Raw genomic sequence first — 19,555 nt, 5'->3', positions numbered from 1 at the left:
TATTTATTTTTTGAATCAATCTTTAATACTTATTATATATTAACTAAATCACAATTTACAAATCAATAATCCATTTTTAGATTTTCTGGCGTCGATTTTTACGTCACATATGTGTTCAAGTTAAAATAATCTCTCATTTCACAACTAACCTAATAACCTATTGGCAGACATTCAAATAATTTTTGTATATTTTTTTTTCGATTCTTTCAAAATTTAATGTGAAATATTGGTTAGTTTGAAAATTTGTAGTATGTTCAAGAGAACGGCGTTAGCATTGAGTCGGGTCAATGGGTCACATTTGTGTTACGGACGGATGCATCCGAATTTCTTCTTCAGATGCAAGCACTTGCCAAAGCTTCAAGATCTATTAAGTTTTGATCCACAACCTGAGCCAACAAAAAGTAAGAATCATAGAACTTATTACTGATGTACTTATTAAATTTTTTTAATTATTTCTAAGATCCCCTGGAAGAGACACAGCCGAATGCATTTCCAAGTCCCCTAAGAAAGCGACTCGGAAGAATTCAAATAGAAGAGGCAAAGGATGCTTTCGTGTTCCAGTCTTTGCGTACGGATATCCTGGACGAGCTGCGGACGCAACAGTCTCGGAGGATTGCGATACGAAAACTGGAGGAGGAAACACGTCAAAACATAACAATGCCAAAGAAGAGCGAACCGAAACAGGACTCTAAGAAAACTCTAAAAATCGAGTGTCTGTGTAAGTCCAAGGAGAGGGCAATGAAGAATTGTGGAAAGGAGGTGAAGGATGCGGAAATAATAAAGAAGTGCAAGCAGGTGGCCAACCGGCAGAAACGCAAGAGGGACGCTCTGAAGAAGCTTTCTCGCGAACTGGCCATGAAGGAGAAGTGCGAGCTGATGAAGCTGAAGAAAAAGTGCAAGGAGTTGGCCAAAAGGCCAGACTCGTGCGATCCTTGCGACATTGAGCTGAGGAAGAAGTGCAAGCAACTGGCCATCGACGAGGAATGTAAGAAGAAAGCCCTAGCTGCGAAATGCAAAAAACAGAAGCGTAAGACCAAAAAAAAGAAGGTGGACATGGAGAAGAAGTGCAAGGAGCTGGCCCTGCTGCGAGAATGCCGGCAAATGGAAGAACAGCAGCAGCGCGAAGAAGAACAACGCCAAAAAGAGGCGTGCCGCAACAAGGCGCAAGAGGGATGCGTCGAGGAGGATCCCTGCAACCCTGATCCGTGCAAGAAACGACAGATAACTTTCGCCAAGGGACATCCCTGCTACCAGGAAGATCCTTGCGCACCGCCGGTAGATCCTTGTCGAAAAGATCCATGCAAGGAAAGAGAGAAAATGAGAAAGCTTTGCCAGAAATTGGCCGAAATAGACCTTTGCCAGAAGATGGCCAAGAGAGACAAAATGATGAAAATCCTTAAAAAGTGTAAAAAACTGGCACAACGAGAGCAATGCAAGCGGATGGCTAACAAACCGAAACCAAAATGCTAAAAACCCACTAAGTTAACTCTGATTGAACCATAAAAATTGTATTAATACGCCAAATGTAGAAAATTTTAAATTTATCAAAATTGATATATTAATAATATTTGAAAAATGTAAAAATATCTAAAATGAAATAAATAAAACTTTAAAAAGTTAATAACAATAGTTAGAAGAACTAATTAAACTGTAATACCAGATGTAAGATTAGGAGTTATATGGGCTTAGGGACCATTTAGAAAAAAGGATACAACTTTTAAATCAAGTTGATTTTTGGTATAATATGGTAAGTATTATATAACTAAGTATATTAGTAGGAGAGTATAAGGCGGGATTTCGGTAGATCCTACAACGCGGGAGACAAACATATTCAAGGATACTTATCCCCTGTATCCATATCCCCTTATCCCCTTAGTATCGCCTTACTTCCCTACATAAAATATGGAAATCTCCACATTATACCCATGATTCTAAAGTCACCCGAATTCCGATCCCAACTAAGCTATGCTTCTCCTCGAATAAATCAGTCTCGGGCATGCCTTTTTATAGGCAACACTAAATTTTTTCTAAGAATTTTTTTTCGGCCCAAAATTTGTAGTTTTATTTTTGTTTTATTTTTTGGTTTTACAAATAGAATGTTTCCACGTACCGCGTTGACTTTAACTAAGTACTCTTCGTCATGCATTCGAGCCTGCACCCGCTTCCTAAACCCAATCATAGCGATTCCACAAGACCGCAAGACCCACAAGTGGTGGATCGAGATCAGGACGAAGAAATTAAATATCGACCGAGATATCGGAAATGAAGGTAATTAGTATATTTGAGTTTAACACAGTTCATCAAGACAGGCTCTATAATTTTAGTAATCTCGGCTCCCCTGGAATCAACTTTTAATATTGGAAAAACGGACTTGGATCTTGGGTCTTTTCGACGGCTGGAGAGCACACCCCAAGAGCCCGCAACGCAAAGGACATTTTTGGAAGACCTAGAGCGCCAGAAGGATCATATTCAAGAATGCAAGATCACATGTATGGGCAAGGACGCGGATAAGGATTTGGAGAAAAAATGCGCTGCAATGGCAATGGAAAAAATATGCAAGAAGTTCGCCAAAAAGGATAAGAAGAAAAAGAAGAAGAAGAAGAAAGGAAAAAAAGGATGCGGAAAAGGCGGAAAAGGAGGAAAAGGCGGCAAGGATAAAGACGCAGAGCTGAAGAAGAAATGCGAGAAATTGGCAAGGAAACTGTGCAAGAAAATGGCCAAGAAGAAAAAGGAAGCCGCCCTCATCAAGCAATGCGCCCAACTCGCCCAAAAACAAATGTGCGCTGAACTGGCCAAGAAGGATAAATGTAAAAAGAAAGAAAAAAAGGATCCATGTAAAAAGAAACCAAAAAAGGATCCATGTAAAAAGAAGGAAAAAAAGGATCCATGTAAAAAGAAACCAAAAAAGGATCCATGTAAAAAGGAAAAAAAGGATCCATGTAAAAAGGAAAAAAAGGATCCATGTAAAAAGAAACCAAAAAAGGATCCATGTAAAAAGAAGGAAAAAAAGGATCCATGTAAAAAGAAACCCAAAAAGGATAAATGTAAAAAGAAACCCAAAAAGGATAAATGTAAAAAGAAAGCGAAAAAAGGAGATAAAGGCAAGGAACTAAAAAAGAAATGCGAGGCTTTGGCCCGGAAAAAATGCAAGAAATTGGCCGAAAAGGAAAAGTGCAAGAAACCTAAAAAATAGGGTTGCTAGTTAACGCGGGAAATACGAAATAATAAAATATATAAATTTTACTAATAAAATGTATAGTGCCTGATTAACAATTTTTAATTTAGAATTGTTTTAGTTGTCTATTGTTAGCCATTACATAGATGGCGCCACCTTCCATAAATCGTTATATATAGATGGAGCGCCTAAGAATGTCAGTTTCTACATATGCATGTAGTTTCTACATAGGAGAAAAAATGAAGAAAGCGCCAAAAATGCAGGCACACTCATATTTTGAAACAAAAAGCATAAATCAATATGAAAAGCCGCCAATTTCTTTCGCTTTATTCATTTGTTAAATAAAAAATATACACAAACATACAATTCATCGTTTTAAATGTCACTCAAATATATCATAAACATATTCTCAAGTAATTAGTATTAAAATTGCTACACACTTTCCCTAGACCTTTTTCTTTCTTAGCTTTTTTGTGTTTGGTATTTTTCCTAATTTTTAAATTTCTTGTTGATTCCCTAATGTTAAAATTGTTAGACAGAAAACACACGACGAACTACACGGGAATGTACAAACGTTCCTTGAAATCCGCCATTGGGATCATCCGCGGCAGCCACCTGGCATGCCGTCCAGAGCAGGTGCTACCAAGCAGGGCGGAGAGTCAAGAATGGAAGGTCAATCAGGACGACCAGAAGATCCTGCCAGTGATACGAAAAAATATATTCATTCAAAAAGGTAAAATTCATAAGCTTTTTTTCATAAACATTTTTTTATTTTGAAAATTTCACAGGTATTGCCGGAAACTTTATTCAAAGAATAGCAACTTCCAATAGCCACCCGAAAATCCTTCTGAGGCAGCGTCAACTTCTTAAGGACCTGGAGTTGCAGGATATCACATGCCTGGCCAAAAAATCCCCAAAATCGGATTCGAAAAAATGCGCCAAAATTGAGAAAAAAGGAGGAAAGAAAGGAGGTCCTTGCGGAAGCGGCGGGAAGAAAGGAGGCAGCGGCGACAAGGATGGCAAATGTGGCAAAGAAGTCAAGAAAGTGATTTCAAAAGAAGACGAAATAAAAAAGAAATGTGCGGAATATATCCGAAAAATGGAGGAAGCTGAACTGAAAAGGAACTGCGAAAAATTGGCCAAAAAGAAGGAGGAAGCAGAAAGAAAGAAATGCGCCAAAATGCCAAAAGTAGATGAATGTGCCGAAGAGGCCAAAAAAGAGAAAGCCAAGAAAGCGGATGCCGCCCAGGAGGCAAAAGATGCGGAAGAATTGAAGAAGAATTGCGCCGAGTTGGCCGAGAAGGAAAAATGCGCAGGCATGGCGAAGAATAAGAAGCAGGAGGACATCAAAAAGAGATGCGCAGAACTGGTCAAGAAGGCAAAGGAAAACGTATGCGGGAAATCAGCTACAAAGAAATGCCCCAAAAAGAAAATCTCCAAAGAGAAGACTGCCAAAGGCGATAAGAAATCGGCGGAGAAAATGAAAGAGAAAATGGAGACGGTGACGAAAAAGATGTGCGCCATTTTGAAACAGGACGAGGAGGCTGCAAAGTGTAAGAAAATGGCGGAAAAAGCAAAAAGTGGCGGAAAGAGTGATGCCAAGAAAGGTGGAGCCAAAGACGGAGGAGCCAAAGGCGGAAGTGGGTCCAAGGACGGGAAGAAGTGTTAATTTCGCTATTGGGGCTATCGGGTCTAAGGAAAACTTGTCACAATAATTATAAAAAAAAATATATAATAATTCACACTTAGGTTTAAAGTGGATTTTTAATAGAGAGATAGTAGGAACCATTTTTTAGCGCCTTGACAAAAATAAGTTTCATATTTGAATTCTACAATTCATGCTCTTGCTCTTATGATCTCGTATTTCCTATTACTTTAATCAAAAACCCAACTAAACAATCCATTTAATGTTCGATTCTTTATTAGCTTTGGCTGACTATTTGGCTTGAAGCACTCTCAGACTTAATTGGCGGTTGTGGAATCCCTGTAGAAACAGAGCTTAGACCACTTCGATGGGAGCCACGGGCTGCTCCTGTTTGTTGACCAGGTCGGTGAGCATATTGCGGCCCCAGCTGATGCTCACATCGGCGCAGTTCTTGAAGGTCTCCTGGGGACCACAGCCCAGAGCTCCGTAGGTGTTGTCGCACATACCCCAGTTGTTGGCTAAGAACAGAAAAGATTCCCATTAGTTTTAGACTAAACATGGATAAGATTTTTGAAACTTACCGCCCACATAGGTCCAGCGGAGGACGCAGTGGCTGCAGGTGAGTCCGTCGGGAAGGATAACAGTCACGTCGAATTCGCCGGACTGGGTGCCGATATTCAGCTTGTCACTGCCATCGTGGAATCGAAGCCGGTTGCTCTCGAAGCACTCCTCGGACTCGGATCCGTAAACATCCAGGTTGCACAGGTGGAACTCAAAGTGACCCAAGTGGTTGGTGGTGATCTTGACGCCCACGGTGATGGCGTTTCCGGCGGCATAGCTCCTGGTGATCGCACCCACTCCACCAATGTTACCTCCGATCTCGTTAGCACGGGGCTGGCCATCCAAGAAGTTATCACCGCACAGGCCACAACGTCCTCCGTTGTTCGATTGGGTCTGGAAGGAGATAGATCTCATTATGTTAAATGTGTATTCCAAGATTGACCCTCGAAGCTCCACCACTTACATACAAGCCACCGCAGAAGAGTTCATTGTCGTTCCAGTTCTGGGGGGCAGATCCATCGTAGCGCCAGCGGGAGGAGCGGCTTGGAGGCGACAGCATCATGCCGTGGGCATCGATCTGCTGCAGACCGATGGCCAGGAGCAGAGTCACGCTGAGCAGGTACTTCATGGTGGCTATATTGGTTTCACTTTCACAATGCCACCCGCATCGACGCACCGCTTTTTATATGAACTCCCCTGTCCGTCTTATCGCGGCGAGTTTTGAGAGTTTTACAGTAGCTCTCAGGATGATAACACCTCGTCGATAACATTCAGAATAAATAATAACAGTTGCACACCCCCGTGCCGGTCGAAATCCGCAGAATCAGCACTCCAGATAGGCCCACGGATAAACATCTCCGATTGGCCTAGTCAAATATTCATAAAAATGTCGACTCTCAAGAATGCTTTGGTGCTGGAGTACAAGTGCTTTGAATAGATATTGTTAATTGCCTCTAAGGACCTTTAGTCTCTTATCAAATGCCTCCAAAAGTATTGCTCATCGATTGTTTATTTTGGGTTTTTGGCCCACACCTTATCGGTCGGCAGTTTCCCTCTCAACGTAATCAGCATTCCTCCGAAAACACATATTTCCGGAAGTAAAAATAGGTGAAATTGAATTTTTAATTTCCAAATTTTTGAATATTAATTACTACAAATTTCCAGTGGATGTTCTGAGCTGGAAATGAAGTGGGAGAAGCGAGCCAACTTCGGCTGTCCACTTTACCAAGATTCCTTCTCATATATCTCTTCATCAGGATCATTTTCAAGGCGAATATCAATGATTAAAAAACCACTAGGCTCATTTCTTTGGTGGCTTCTTCGTGGGCCTCCACAGCTCCATGTCGGCAGAAGCGTTCTTAACCAGGGGAGCTATCTGCTTGAAGGCCTTGTGATTCTTGTCCCCCAACAGATTGAAGATTACGCTCTCCGAACTGGCAATAGTACAACCAATATGACGCAATCGCTCCAGGGCCAAATCCCGATCCTGATTAAGCCGCGAGGCACAGCAGTCGGCCACCAACCAAACATCAATCTTTTCATTCATCAAATCAAAAGCAGTTTGCTCAACGCACACATGGGTCTGGCATGGGGGAAGAGAATCATTAATATATAAAATAAATATATATCCTCAATTACCCACCTCTATCCCAAACAATACTGCGGTCTTGGGCTTTCCGCCGAAGATATCGGCCATGCTTTTGCGGACCGGGTCCACAAGCATAGAGAAGCGGGTCTTGGGCGCATTGAGGCAGGCATGTTCGATGTCCAGCTCACAGACGGTTTTGCCCAGCTTCTCCGGATACTGCTCGGTGACCAGTAGAGGCACCTGGAAAACCTTCCCTGCTGCCAGCTGGAAAGGGAATTAGCATTACAACCAGTCCATTATCCTACCACTTTTTCTGTCTTACCAACTTAGTGGTGTTTTTGATTAAATTATCCAAGAGTGGCATTGCAGGTCTGAACTTCTCTTGGATGTCGCACAGCAGGAAGACCGTTTTGTCTGGCACTAAGCGGAACAGTGTCGATTTTCCCATGACGACTGTTAAATTTTTTTTATTTTTCCAAAAAACACAAATCTGACGGACTACTGAGTTTAAATTTCGCGCCCACTGAGAGAGCCATCTAGCGACTGGCGGCGAAACTACGTTGGTTTTAGTCCAGTGCTGGTAAATGTTTAATCTTTATCAAGAAAAAACGAGCTAAATAGAAAAATAAATGAAAATTAAATAAATTATGTATTTTTGAAATATTAATTCACATAAAACTTACTAAAAACTCGTTTTTAAAGAGGCTGGACTAAGTCAGATAAATAAAGTTGGCTATTAATAAGCTAAAAATTGCCCTAAAATAGCTAGAACGCCAGCTGCTTAGTGTTTTGCTTTCGATACAGTGGGACATTTTGCTTGGACATTTTCGCGTAAATAAAACGCCGAAAGCGAATTTCAGTGGCAATTTGCGCATTTCCAAAAATCTAATTATAAGAGCAGGCTGTCGCCCCCAACATACTAACAATTAATGATATCAAACACGTGTCACACGGCCAAGAGAGACGGAAGCACGTTGCAAGAGGGAGCCCCACTCGCCAGTCTTCGGAGCCAAAGTCAAGGAGTTAATTAAGTCCACAACTATATCACTGCCTAAATTATTAGTAACAGGTAAGTGATGCTCTCAATGCGCCTATTTTTACGTAAATTTTTGCAGATCCAACATTGTTTCATAACAAGCGCTCACCTGGCGCTCGCTGGCCGCCGCTGCTTCGGTGTGGGTGGGTGAGGTTATTTTACCGCAACCACCAGTTGCTGCACCAGCCAGGGAAAACAAAAACAAAACCAGCGACCCACCTTCACGACCAGTGGAGCTGTTTGACGCCCCCCTCGTTTTTAATAAATCTGCCATGTTCTTGGCACAGGACCAATGCAATAGTTCCTGTCACACCGCGGGGCCAACTAATTGCAGCCGTATAAATTATAACCAGCACTCACAATTGCCTAATAATAATGTGCGGCGACAGATAAGCTGGGGCGATTAATTACTGGGGCCCGCGCGACTCCCCTACAAATGTCAACAAGAAAATTCAACGTCAGCAACCGAAGCCTTTATCAATAGGCGAAAGCAGAGCAGCACCGGCCAGTGTGTCAGATTGAATTAATCGCCAATGTCTAGTCGATTCCACGGCGAACTGCCTCTTCTCCGGTCCCTTCCCCTCCGAGGGATCATACACAGAGAAAAAACTACAGTCTTGTTCTATGTTCTATCCACTTACAAATATCCCTCTTCTTACTCTGTAAGCCCCGATTATTATCTTATAATTATCACCAAAATGGTCATAAAAAGTATGATAAGATAACTAATTCAACAAAGAGATTATAGAACAGACTTATTAGACCCCTAGGTTTAGTTTCAAATAGTCATGAAATATGTAAGCAAATTAAAATTACGATTATGCCAGACCAAGTCGGTTAGTTAACAAAAAATATGTCAAATGAATTGGATTAATTTTTCACGTGTAACGCCGGCGCGCTGCTCTCGCCACTTTCGCTCTCACATTGGCCCCAAAAATCGTTAAAAACTCTTTCGACGCCCCAAGTCCCAAGCCCAAAGCCCAAAGCCGAAAGCAGAGTGCGCCAGGCGGCGCGTTCAGTTTCTCAGTGATCCGTTCGCCTGGCAGACGTAGCCGAAAAGCGTTGAGAGCTTCGATTGGAAACCTTTGCGGTTGCGGTTGCGTTCGACTAATAACTGATAAATTGCCAGCGATTCGCGGGCTCCGTGCTCCATTGGCAGCCAAAAAAGTGTGACACCAGCCTCGACCAATTTCGGCCACTAATAAATCCAAATTCTTCTCCCAGTTACAGTACAAAACGGTAGAGAGATGAGTCTGCAATCGATCAAATACTCGCGGGGTAGCCTGGACATCCTCGACCAGCTGCTGCTGCCTGTCCAGTCCAAGTACGTGGCCGTGCGAGGTGTGGAGGACGGCTGGAAGGTCATTAACAAGATGCAGGTGAGTGAGTGCCAAAGGTGCCCTGTCCCGAGGTTCCCCTCAAAATGCCCACTAGTGACAAATATGCGCGGCATCCATTAAAATTCTTATTGGTACATTTCTTAATCTAAGCAATGATCACTCCGACGTATGTCGTTTGTCGGTTGTCGGTTGTCGCTTGTCGTCTGTCTCTTGTGCGCCTATAAATAACGTAATTGAAATTAAAAATTTTTGAAAAACGCTTGCCAAAAATAAAACTACTCCTTGCACGTCACTCGGCGAATGGCTCTTGGTGGGCTAATGCCCCCGGACACCTACCTCATTTAGCATCATTTTGGGACCGGATCGTTTAGGGTTTGGGAACACGCGCCTTATCACGCGGAACTCCCTTCCCCTCGACTGTGGCTTTTTGCTCTGTCATCTGATAAACCCATCAAGGTCATGCGACCTCTTATCTTCTCGGCCTTGTCTAAGTAATTGATAAAATCTTCCTTCCAAATTCAACCCCAACTAAGAGCGACCATTTCTAAGTTAGCGATTTAATTCGACGTAATTGTACTATTTATAACAGAAAAAATTAAAAATTTATAGAAAACACCTCATCATACCATTGCTAAATACCATACTTTTAGGTAAGAGGTGCCCCCGCCATTGCCATCGTGGGATGCCTGTCCCTGGCCGTGGAAATCTATCCGGAGGAGTTCGAGAGCAAGAAGAGGCTGCGCCAGGAGGTGGAGGGAAAGCTAAACTACTTGGTTTCCGCTCGACCCACGGCGGTCAACATGAAAATCGCCGCCGATGAGCTTCTAGCCCTGGCCAACGACCTCACCAAGGACGAGACCATCGACGTAGCCGGAATGAAGGAAAGGTAACATCAAACGTCGCTAAGCAAGCAACCCAAGCCCAAGGCGCCGCCAACGTTTACCATGTTACATTAAAGATTCCTGAATGCCACCGAGGCGATGCTAGAGAAAGACATTGCCGATAACCAAGCCATTGGATCACATGGCGCCCAAGCCATTCTGAAGCGTGTGGCGGAAGCGGCCGGAGCTCAAACTGGTACAGCGGGACCAGTTCGGGTGCTCACCCACTGCAACACGGGCTCCCTGGCCACCGCCGGATATGGAACGGCACTAGGAGTAGTTCGTCAGTTGGCCGAACTGGGAAAACTGGGTAAGCGTTAATTACAAACTGATACTAGAGGTTGGTTGAATTTTATTTAAAATTGAAACTAATACATTCCAGAGCACGTGTACTGTACAGAAACCCGTCCGTACAATCAAGGAGCTCGACTCACAGCCTATGAACTGGTGCACGAGAAATTCCCAGCCACCTTGGTCCTGGACAGCATGGTGGCTGCTCTTCTGCGGGCCAAGAATGTGGCTGGAGTGGTGGTTGGAGCTGATCGGGTAACGAAAAAATGTATTATAATGTTGTATACTTCGCCTTACCTCATGTCCTCTCCATTAGGTGGCAGCCAATGGCGACACGGCCAATAAAATTGGCACTTATCAGATCGCAGTTGTGGCCAAGCACCATGGTGTGCCCTTCTATGTGGCCGCCCCCCTGACCTCGATTGATCTGGCCATACCCGGCGGCGACCACATCATCATTGAGGAGCGACCGGATCGGGAGATGACGCATGTGGGAGAGCACCGCATCGCCGCGCCAGGCATCAACTGCTGGAATCCCGCCTTCGATGTGACACCCGCCAGTCTAATCACCGGAATTATTACAGAGCGAGGCGTTTTTAAGCCGGAAGAACTGAAAGAAGCGATCACCAAGCTGCTCGAGTCATAACAGGCGAACAGAAATTGTTTTGTTTACAAATGCACTCCATACCCCTTAAAAACAGAAACCGCAAAAAAAAAAAAAGAAAAAAAACAAGAGCACACTCATGCGCTCGGAATAGGCATTTTGCCAGCCGAGTTTTGTATACAAACGTGTTCCCGTTGGTAGTGCCGCCTGCGTAGCAGATGTGGGTCTACCGATGGGAAAATAGAACGCACAATATACCTCCTACATATGTAGCCCCATTCTCCAGTTGTTCCCCTCGGGGCATTGTTTCCTCCGCTTTAAAGCGGCTTGGGTGTTCAGCATAGACAGTCAGAAGTTACCAGGTGGGCCATGGAATCACAACCGATGTTCATCCTCCTCTTCCTGCTGCTCGGGTGCGGCCAGTGCTTGTGCAGTCGTGGGCTGAATGTCGAAAATAACTACCGGAACATGAAGGTGCGCCTGGCAACCGATCGCCCCACTCGCGGAGCGGTGCAGGTGTTGCGGGAAGGTCGCGTTGAGGTAAGCTTTGACTTTGGCGCCACCTGGGGAAGTATCTGCAGCACCACTTGGAGCATGCGGGAGGGCAATGTGGTGTGCCGCCAGCTGGGATTGGGGTACGCGTCCAAGGCCGCCATGAGCACGGAGCACGGGGATAGCAAGAAGCATCCTTGGGAAATGGTGGGAACACTTTGTCGTGGCAACGAGCGCCGTCTGGCGGATTGCACGCGGGAGTCCCATTATCCAAACGTTTGTAACGCTCGGAATCCGAACATTACGGTTGTGTCCTGCGTTAGCCATTCGGCTGATCTTGAAATCGGACTGCGGGACATCGAAAGGAGTGCTCGGTTGGAGGCGGTGCCCATGTCGCGGCTCACCTGCGCCATGGAGGAGCAGTGTGTGTCTGCCGACGCTTATGTGATCCGCAGGACTAACCCGAATGCCGAAAGGAAACTGCTGCGTTTCTCCGTCAAGGCGAGCAATGTGGGCACGGCTGACGTGAGTCCATATGCCAACTACAAGGACTGGGTGTGGCACCAGTGCCACCGACACTATCACAGCATGAACGTGTTCGCCACTTTCGATGTCTACGACTTGAAGTACAAAAAGGTGGCCCAGGGGCACAAAGCATCCTTCTGCCTAATGGACTCGGAGTGTCGGCCGGGCATCCGTAGCAAATACACTTGTGGAAACACAACCCAGGGTGAGTTAAGGCAATGGTCTCACATTCATAACTAAGCTCTTGTTTCCCACAGGAATTTCAATGGGTTGCGCCGATGTATACACCGACGTCCTGGACTGCCAATGGGTGGATGTGACCACAGTGCCCGTCAACCGGCGCTACATTCTGCGGGTGGCTCTCAATCCGGAGTACAAGCTCGGGGAGATCTCCTTCGAGAACAATGGAGCAGAATGCATGCTCGATTACACGGGAGTCCACAAAACCACCAGGATTTACAACTGCCGGCGATCGCCTTTGTGGTTCAAAATATGATTTTTAGGAATAATATATCACATATTTAAATTTTGAATTTTTTACTTGGGAAAAATAAGTTTTCGTTGCATACTTTCAGACTAAAATCGAATATAGTCAAATGTAAAAAATATAGTAAAATAACATTTAAAACACAATTATAAATGTTTTTGAAAGAAGATTATCATTTCTTCAAATATTAAACTCTTAGAAGGACTTTACCTTGTCCAAAATTTTGAGTATTGTTTTTCATAAAGTCCTCTTTTAATAGAAAATCATATTTTTTAAAAATAAAAACACATTACTTTTTAGTTAAATACGTTTATTGTTTTTGAATGTTCTTCTCTTTGCTTTGTATTTTGTATCATTTCGCTTACAGAATATATTTATTTATGTATGTTTATCTGGTATTTACGATGCTCTATAAATATGCATTTAATTGCTAAAGATAAATATTTCGGCGCTTGCTCAGTTTGGTTTCACTTTATTGTAGTTGTAGTGCTAAATTGGATTGGGATTTGGATTTGGATTTGGGGGGCTGGCTGATGGCGTGTTTTTCAGATTTTTGTTAGCGGGCTCTTGTGCTGATAGTAGTTCAATTGTATGCCTTAAAATTTGCTAGTTGTGCCTAAAATGAAATGAATTGTAACTAAAACTTGCACTCGGCATCTCTACAACTGCCAATAATTTCAATATTAATAATTAATTTTCAATATTAACATAATAAATTCTCCAATTGTTTTGCTTTCATATTTGTTGTTTGCTAATTACAAAAGGCCTACGCTACGTTTACACAAAACTTAGACACTAGGTGACATCGATATCTCAATTAATTAGCATTAGTAACCATAACTTGTTGTTATTATTTATTGCATGACAAAAACAAATATCAGTGACAAGGTCATCCCATCGTAACCTCTTGCTCTTGGCCAACTTAAACTTAGGCAACAGAAAAGGGTCAAAGAACGATACGAAAAGCGTAGCAAAAGTGTGCGGCAATAAAAATTAAAAATCGTATAAATAATTATATTTTGTTTAATGTACAATCCACATACGTATGCGTAAACAACTACATAGCTTATGTATTTGTTTAGGTTGTAGCTTGTATCATGTGTTAAGTATTTGTTTAAAATGCATTCAAGTTTTCGAGTATTCATGTCATTTTCTTAACTTCCTTACAAATGCTAACTAGAACATCTTCCAATCCAACGCTTCTTCCAACCGTTGAGCACAAACTACTTTACAAAATTACACATTACTCTGTTGGGCGTTGCATCTACTCTGCCGTGTGCTTGGATAGTGCTTCTTTTTATGCTTCTGCTGATGATGATTTTATAGGTGATCGATTTTTTTATTCAACATTTAAATAGCGTGGTTGTTTATAAGTAACATTTGTTTGTGGTGCTGTGACAGACTTGGCGGCCAATTTGAAGTGCAGCTTTCTTAGATTTGCGTGTGGATGCCACCGAAAAGTGGCATTAGCTCTTGAAGTAGTTGGGTGAGCGGGCTTTATGCAACCACATTTTCAATTAAGTAACGCTCTAGGGTGTGTGGAAACATTTATAAATTTATGCATGTAATTATGTAGTCATTGAAATGAGCTCGCAATTTCTTAAGAAAACTTTTGTGTAAAAGTACAAATTGTACAAAATGTTTTGCGCGTCAACTGAGTAAGAAACCGCTATCGGTTTTGGTTTTGTAATTGCGTTTTGTTGACCAGGCCATGACCTATGTTGTGCTATGATGTTCATTTGCTTCATTTGTTAAATACCCCGGCATCTGGGGTAACTGTGCGCAAATTGTGCTATGTGTTGACGTCCTCATCTGGCGTCCGTTTGGAGGATTCTTCCACTGATCTATGCTATCAGCTCTCCACAGTCGTGGAGGACACGCTGTGACTAGTAGTTAACAGATGTTCGGGAATGGGTATGGGTTGCGTGCGAGCTGGTTGCTTCTTCTATAAAAAAAATGAATACTTGTAGTTGATCCAGAAAACTATAAATAGTATTAATCACCTTCCGGCGGAAGGGGAAACAGCCCGCCTTGTCCGGTTCGGGTATTGCGTTGATCTGCAAGTCTGGCGTGGGGCATTCCTCCGGCCCAAAGACGTTCAGCTCCCGAAAGCATTCGGTTTCCATCATTTCATTCTGCCAGGATATGGACACGGAACCCGTATTGAATTTCGTGTAGAAATTCGTATCGGACTCATCGATATTGACGCCCTTCACGGTGGAGAACTGTTCAATATCGAGCACATCTTTGGCATAAACGGCGTGCGGCTGTTGGGTGGATTGGATTGGATTGGAAAGTGATTTAAGTTAGCGGCGTTTCAAAATGGAATTTTCAATACCATGCATAGATGGGGGTATGGAAATGAATCAACTCACGTCTGGCACAAAGGGCGGATCCAGCATACCAGCCTCCAGGCGGCGCCAGTTCAGCTGGGTGGAGTGGAAAAACGGGTGGGCCATCACATCCTGGGCACCCATGCGCCCGTTACGGCAGCCTAGGCGCTGCTTTATCGATTTAGCTAACAGCTGTTGGCACATAGATTTGGCTTCATCACTAAACTTGCTCGAATACTTTTCGGGATCCTCCTGCAAAGGCACACAGTAAGAAATTGATTAAAATGCACTGGAAGTGATTGCAGGAAGTACATACCTTGACACGTCTGTCCACCTCCTCGCGCTTGACCTTCTCCTTTCGCATTCGGAATGGCGCCTGGCCCTCGATCATCTCGTACAGGAGGCAGCCGAAGCTGAACCAGTCCGGCGAAAAGGCATACTTCTCGTTGTCGATGACCTCGGGTGCCATGTAACCTAGTTAACGGAATCAAAACATAATAGGGCTCAGTCGGGCTGTCCAACGACATAAAATTCAATCAATTTAGAGACTCACCCACAGTGCCTACCCGACCGCGCACCATGTCGCCCTCGGGTATCTCAACGGCCAGTCCCAGGTCGGAGATGCGAACGTGGCCATGGTCGTCCAACAGGATGTTCTCCGGCTTACAGTCCCTATAGACGATGCCCTGCTTGTGCAGGTGCTGCAATCCGCAGGCCACCTCGGCCGCATAGAAGCGGGCACGTTCTAGCTCGAATCCCGGTTCACCGCCCATATTGTAAATGTGGAATTTCAAATCGCCGCCTGAAAATGGAAAATGGAATGCACATTTGATTGTGTTTCTCGAACGAACAATGACAACGCCCCTGGATGCCTGACTGACTGACTGACTGCCTGGCATTGGCTTTGGCTTTGATATTCAAATTGAATTAGGTCCTGGATTGACGGACGGACAGGCCGACTGATCCGGTGGAGCCGCTTTGTTCTCCACTCTGAATGCTGTGGAATTTAATTAAAATCGCAAACTCAATCATCGCGTGGAAAACACATGCATTTGTCATCGCTTTAATAGACGTATGCAAATGTGGGATTCTTAGATAATTGGCAGCGAAGGACAACGGACACTGTCGAGTATAGCTCTGGGTAAGTGGAACGAATGGAGAGTAACAGGATTAACCGATAAAGAGTCTCAGCACTTAATTAACTCTAACTGGATGACCAGCGACATTCATGTCAAGAATGCTAACGGGCATTTAAGGTAACTGGATAATACCCACCATTCATTATGGTCAGCACCAGGCAGAGGGCATCCTTTGTCTCGTACGCGTAGGCCAGATTAACCACGAACGGTGAGTTGATTTTCTGCAGAATCTGTTTCTCGATTAACACCATGGACTCGCCCTTGCGCTTCTTGATGCGTTTTTTCTCCAGCTTTTTGCACGCGTACATTTTCCCAGTGGCCCGAACCTGTGCAACAGAATGATAAAAGGTATGGGGTGGGGAGTGCTAACGAGGTTATGTGGCCAGTGGCCACAGGTGGCGAGTTCCCGGCTTACCTGACAGGCGCACACCTCGCCGAATCCGCCCTTGCCCAGAACTCGGTACATGCGAAACGTTTTATAGGTGATGGGCTGCGCCTCTAGCCACTTCCACTGCAAGTATCTGAAATGCAGAAAAAATTGTAAAAGGCTTACGCTTATAGTCTTTTGTTTCCCATCCCACTTTTTCCCATCCTACTACTTACCGGTGGAAGTACATAGAGTTCTCGAATTCCCGGAACGGTTCTCCGGCGAGAAAAGACTTCACTGCATTTACGCACTGGGCAAAGATGTCCTTGCCGCCGCTGTTCAGCTTGGTACGCACTTGCGCTATGAGATCATCGTTGAGCACGTCGAGAACGAGTTCGTCGGCAGATCCCCCGCAGGTGGTGGTGCCATTACCGCCGCCGCCACCGCCACCGTCTTCGCCCCCACCACCGCCATCTTCACTGCTCTTCTCCGGACCATTGTCCTCGCGGCTGTCCAGGCATTCGACTCCTTCGTCGCCGTTGCTACCATTCCCGGTGGCGTCGTCCCCATTGTGGTTGCGCGTGTCCAGCTTCTTGTGATTGATGCTGCTGCTGTGCGAGTTGGTGCTGCTCTTGCTGTTGATGTTGTTGCAGTTGTTGGCGGTGGTATTGTTGCAGTTTTCAGTCTCAGCTGTTTCAGTTGGATTGGCATTGCTGCTGTTCAGTAGCAGCTCCTCCTGCGCCTCGGCATCCAGGGCATCTCCGCCACCACCGTTTCGCAGCTCCAGCTGCGGTTCGATGTCCAGAAAGCGACGCCCGATGTCATGGCCAATGAATATCCGGTTCACGATGTACTCGATTTCATATCTGCAATCCGGAAAAAGGAGTTATTAGTACTTCTCTTTAAATAGTAACTATCATTTAAGAGTTTACTCACTTGACCACCTGATCCAAGAAGGTTATGTACCGAAAGTATATGGGCCGCTTGTTCTCGCAGAACTGGCGGAAGAGCTCACGACCAATGGGTTGCTGATCTATCACGTAGCCATAACTTATATCTGTTGAATATTAAACACTTTGAGCAGGAGCCATCGGCATTTGTTGAATAATTCACTTACCTAGTTTGTCTTTTAGGTTGATACATTGCGATATGTGTGGGAATTGCAATATTTTGCGCCATTTTTTGCTCTTTCCCTTGTTGCTGTCGGAACCACCTGGAAAATAGAGTTGAATATTATTTAGAGACAGTTTGCCATGATTGGGTTTTGTGCAAGGAATACTCAAGAGATTGTTTGGGATTTAATAGCTCCATTGGCAACCACAACAGACAATTGACAATTTATGAAAAACAATTTGAATAGAATTTCTAATTCCTACCTAGTCGCATCGAACCCACACACACTTCGATTCCTCTGACATACGAGTGCAAAGGTAAAGTGAGTACTTTCAATAGAGTCTGTGTAGTGGGTGGTGGGTGGTGGAGTAGCGGGTGCGGACGTGTGCACTGATTGCCACTCGGCATCCCCATCGACAAGTTCTCCTTCTGCCTGGTTTAATGTCATGCTGGCAATTCTGTTTTATTTGCTCTGCCAACGAGCCATAAAAACAATATTTCCAATGTGAAATGCATAAAATGCATCCACATAAACAGACAGAGGGCGAGCACAAATAAACTGCATTGAGTGCAGGCGTTCTTCTCCTTGTTCCTTGATGCCCGACTCGTGACACTTGGAGCGGCTGTTGACACAGACACTGATTGAACGGACCAGAAATTTAACCAGCTTATATACATATATGTTCGTGCTGAATGTATTGGATTAAATCGCATCCCTCCCTACTCAGTCTGAGGCAGTCACTTCCAAATCTGAGGCAATCAGCCAGACCCTGTCATTTTTGGCAATTTTGTTTCATTTTTTGCGAGCTAGTGACCACAAAAAAGGATCATTTCATCTAATAAATCACTATATCAAGCAAGGCGCGTTGATTTCCAGCTCGGCCCTTTCTTTCAGTGCTTAGCCAGCCAGTCGATAATAGTAGAGCCATAAAATCTAACAAGAAAATTAAGTGGATGGCCGAGCAAAGCGGAGGAGCCTTTGGCGAAAAATGGAGAATGGAGCCCAGTGAGAGGGTATAAATGTCAGAAACAGTCAAAATGAAGTGCAGAACGCTACAACAAAGTGGAAGAGGAAGTGCAAAAGCCAGAAGCATAGCTAGTCCAAGGAAAATAGGTTAATGTGTTCACGGGTTCCACTTGAAACACTTGCAGATGACGGCAACGTAAATTATTAGCCAGCATATTTTTCTCATTTTTATTAGCTTTCATAATGAGGTATTTTTCAAGACTTTTTCTAACTATTCTTGATTGAATTTTTATTTAAAGAGAGACGTTAAACTTTACAAAGTACAAGATCTAATGTACTGACCGCAAGTGTGGGGCGCTGCCCAAAAATGTATGCTACATTATTTGCTCAACGACCTATACCGCCCGTTACTGCAAAAAAAAACAGGCGTGGCTCTGACATAAAACTAACCTTGTAATTTGGATTAGCCCGAACAGTTCTCGCTTCAGTGGCTCTGTGGCTCTGAGAAGGCGAATTGGTCCTGGGACTCCTGCAGGAGCGTTGAACGCTGAATGCATATTGTGGCACAGTACAGTACAGAACAGAACAGAACAGACCCGTCTCGCCGCAAAGCATTAGCCAGTTATTTATGTTGGCAAACGCAACGTCTGCTACACAAACTTTTGCTCGGCTTAAAGTTACTTGCGAAGGATCTAGCAGTACAGTTCGTGAGCATTTCATTTAGTCTCTGTGCAATTATGCAAAAATAAACTCAAAACTTTGAAGGGCGTTCAGATGTGGGAGCGGCAGCAACAACACTAGTCGTAATTCCGATGGAAAGCCACCTGAAGGATGAGCAGATGGCTGCCGTCGGTCGCTTGGCTAAATGAAATTAAGGCACAAAAGTTTCGGCAAAAGGGAAAAGTTAACCCTGAGCCACTGACTACTGACTAGTGACTACTGACTGGTGGGTGCGAGGCATTCGTTCAAGGGGTTTACCGAAGTTTGTCCAAGTAACAATTAGCCGACAGG

The 19,555-nt window shown here is 44.2% G+C and overlaps 8 protein-coding genes across 11 annotated transcripts in view; 5 read left to right on the top strand and 3 right to left on the bottom strand.

Moving 5' to 3' along the window:
• The first annotated feature begins 141 nt into the window (after positions 1-141).
• LOC26515524 (sperm-specific protein Don juan) lies at positions 142-1,625 on the top strand. The gene is made up of 2 exons (XM_014911951.3): positions 142-401; positions 461-1,625. Exons 1-2 carry the CDS (start codon positions 251-253, stop codon positions 1,468-1,470), a joined length of 1,161 nt encoding a protein of 386 aa, XP_014767437.1. The 5' UTR covers positions 142-250; the 3' UTR covers positions 1,471-1,625.
• Positions 1,626-1,964: 339 nt separating this feature from the next.
• LOC123257628 (axoneme-associated protein mst101(2)-like) lies at positions 1,965-3,280 on the top strand. The gene is made up of 2 exons (XM_044717384.1): positions 1,965-2,268; positions 2,325-3,280. Exons 1-2 carry the CDS (start codon positions 2,097-2,099, stop codon positions 3,191-3,193), a joined length of 1,041 nt encoding a protein of 346 aa, XP_044573319.1. The 5' UTR covers positions 1,965-2,096; the 3' UTR covers positions 3,194-3,280.
• Positions 3,281-3,593: 313 nt separating this feature from the next.
• On the top strand, positions 3,594-4,923 carry LOC6499980 (axoneme-associated protein mst101(3)). The gene is made up of 2 exons (XM_014910817.3): positions 3,594-3,908; positions 3,964-4,923. Exons 1-2 carry the CDS (start codon positions 3,695-3,697, stop codon positions 4,842-4,844), a joined length of 1,095 nt encoding a protein of 364 aa, XP_014766303.3. The 5' UTR covers positions 3,594-3,694; the 3' UTR covers positions 4,845-4,923.
• On the bottom strand, positions 4,921-6,437 carry LOC6500570. Its single transcript, XM_001953460.4, has 3 exons — positions 5,845-6,437; positions 5,402-5,774; positions 4,921-5,338 (listed from the first exon to the last, which is right to left on the bottom strand). Exons 1-3 carry the CDS (start codon positions 6,007-6,009, stop codon positions 5,175-5,177), a joined length of 702 nt encoding a protein of 233 aa, XP_001953496.1. The 5' UTR covers positions 6,010-6,437; the 3' UTR covers positions 4,921-5,174.
• Positions 6,438-6,494: 57 nt separating this feature from the next.
• LOC6500569 (isochorismatase domain-containing protein 1) lies at positions 6,495-8,637 on the bottom strand. Its single transcript, XM_032449569.2, has 4 exons — positions 8,366-8,637; positions 7,292-7,582; positions 7,024-7,233; positions 6,495-6,963 (listed from the first exon to the last, which is right to left on the bottom strand). Exons 2-4 carry the CDS (start codon positions 7,415-7,417, stop codon positions 6,682-6,684), a joined length of 618 nt encoding a protein of 205 aa, XP_032305460.1. The 5' UTR covers positions 7,418-7,582; positions 8,366-8,637; the 3' UTR covers positions 6,495-6,681.
• Positions 7,735-11,399, top strand: LOC6499981 (methylthioribose-1-phosphate isomerase). 4 transcript variants are annotated; one of them, XM_001953458.4, is made up of 6 exons: positions 7,735-8,038; positions 9,236-9,384; positions 9,996-10,231; positions 10,304-10,536; positions 10,609-10,772; positions 10,834-11,399. In XM_001953458.4, exons 2-6 carry the CDS (start codon positions 9,253-9,255, stop codon positions 11,161-11,163), a joined length of 1,095 nt encoding a protein of 364 aa, XP_001953494.1. In that variant the 5' UTR covers positions 7,735-8,038; positions 9,236-9,252; the 3' UTR covers positions 11,164-11,399. The 4 variants fall into 4 exon arrangements, with proteins under 4 accessions (XP_001953494.1, XP_014766304.1, XP_032305459.1 ...); XM_014910818.3 differs by having other exon boundaries at positions 9,230-9,384; XM_032449568.2 differs by lacking the exon at positions 7,735-8,038 and adding an exon at positions 8,877-9,172.
• Positions 11,400-11,490: 91 nt separating this feature from the next.
• On the top strand, positions 11,491-12,665 carry LOC6499982 (lysyl oxidase homolog 2A). The gene is made up of 2 exons (XM_001953457.4): positions 11,491-12,343; positions 12,396-12,665. The coding sequence occupies exons 1-2, from the start codon at positions 11,491-11,493 to the stop codon at positions 12,632-12,634; spliced, it is 1,092 nt and encodes a 363-aa protein (XP_001953493.1). The 3' UTR covers positions 12,635-12,665.
• Positions 12,666-12,918: 253 nt separating this feature from the next.
• LOC6500568 (G protein-coupled receptor kinase 2) overlaps positions 12,919-19,555 on the bottom strand; it is a 52,682-nt gene continuing 46,045 nt past the window's right edge. The window contains exons 4-13 of the mRNA XM_001953456.4: positions 17,582-17,677; positions 17,401-17,521; positions 16,701-17,330; positions 16,513-16,618; positions 16,234-16,423; positions 15,512-15,760; positions 15,275-15,432; positions 15,001-15,210; positions 14,629-14,892; positions 12,919-14,570 (exon numbers count right to left, since the gene is read on the bottom strand). Coding sequence (XP_001953492.1) covers positions 14,478-14,570; positions 14,629-14,892; positions 15,001-15,210; positions 15,275-15,432; positions 15,512-15,760; positions 16,234-16,423; positions 16,513-16,618; positions 16,701-17,330; positions 17,401-17,521; positions 17,582-17,677 — 2,117 coding nt within the window. The 3' untranslated portion in view covers positions 12,919-14,477. The remainder of the gene's footprint in view (positions 14,571-14,628; positions 14,893-15,000; positions 15,211-15,274; positions 15,433-15,511; positions 15,761-16,233; positions 16,424-16,512; positions 16,619-16,700; positions 17,331-17,400; positions 17,522-17,581; positions 17,678-19,555) is intronic.

This window comes from Drosophila ananassae, chromosome 2L (genome assembly GCF_017639315.1).
Source record: "Drosophila ananassae strain 14024-0371.13 chromosome 2L, ASM1763931v2, whole genome shotgun sequence".
In the NCBI taxonomy this organism is placed as follows: domain Eukaryota; kingdom Metazoa; phylum Arthropoda; class Insecta; order Diptera; family Drosophilidae; genus Drosophila; species Drosophila ananassae.
The sequence above is the reverse complement of the archived record's forward strand: the minus strand, read 5'-3'. Positions and strand labels throughout refer to the sequence as shown.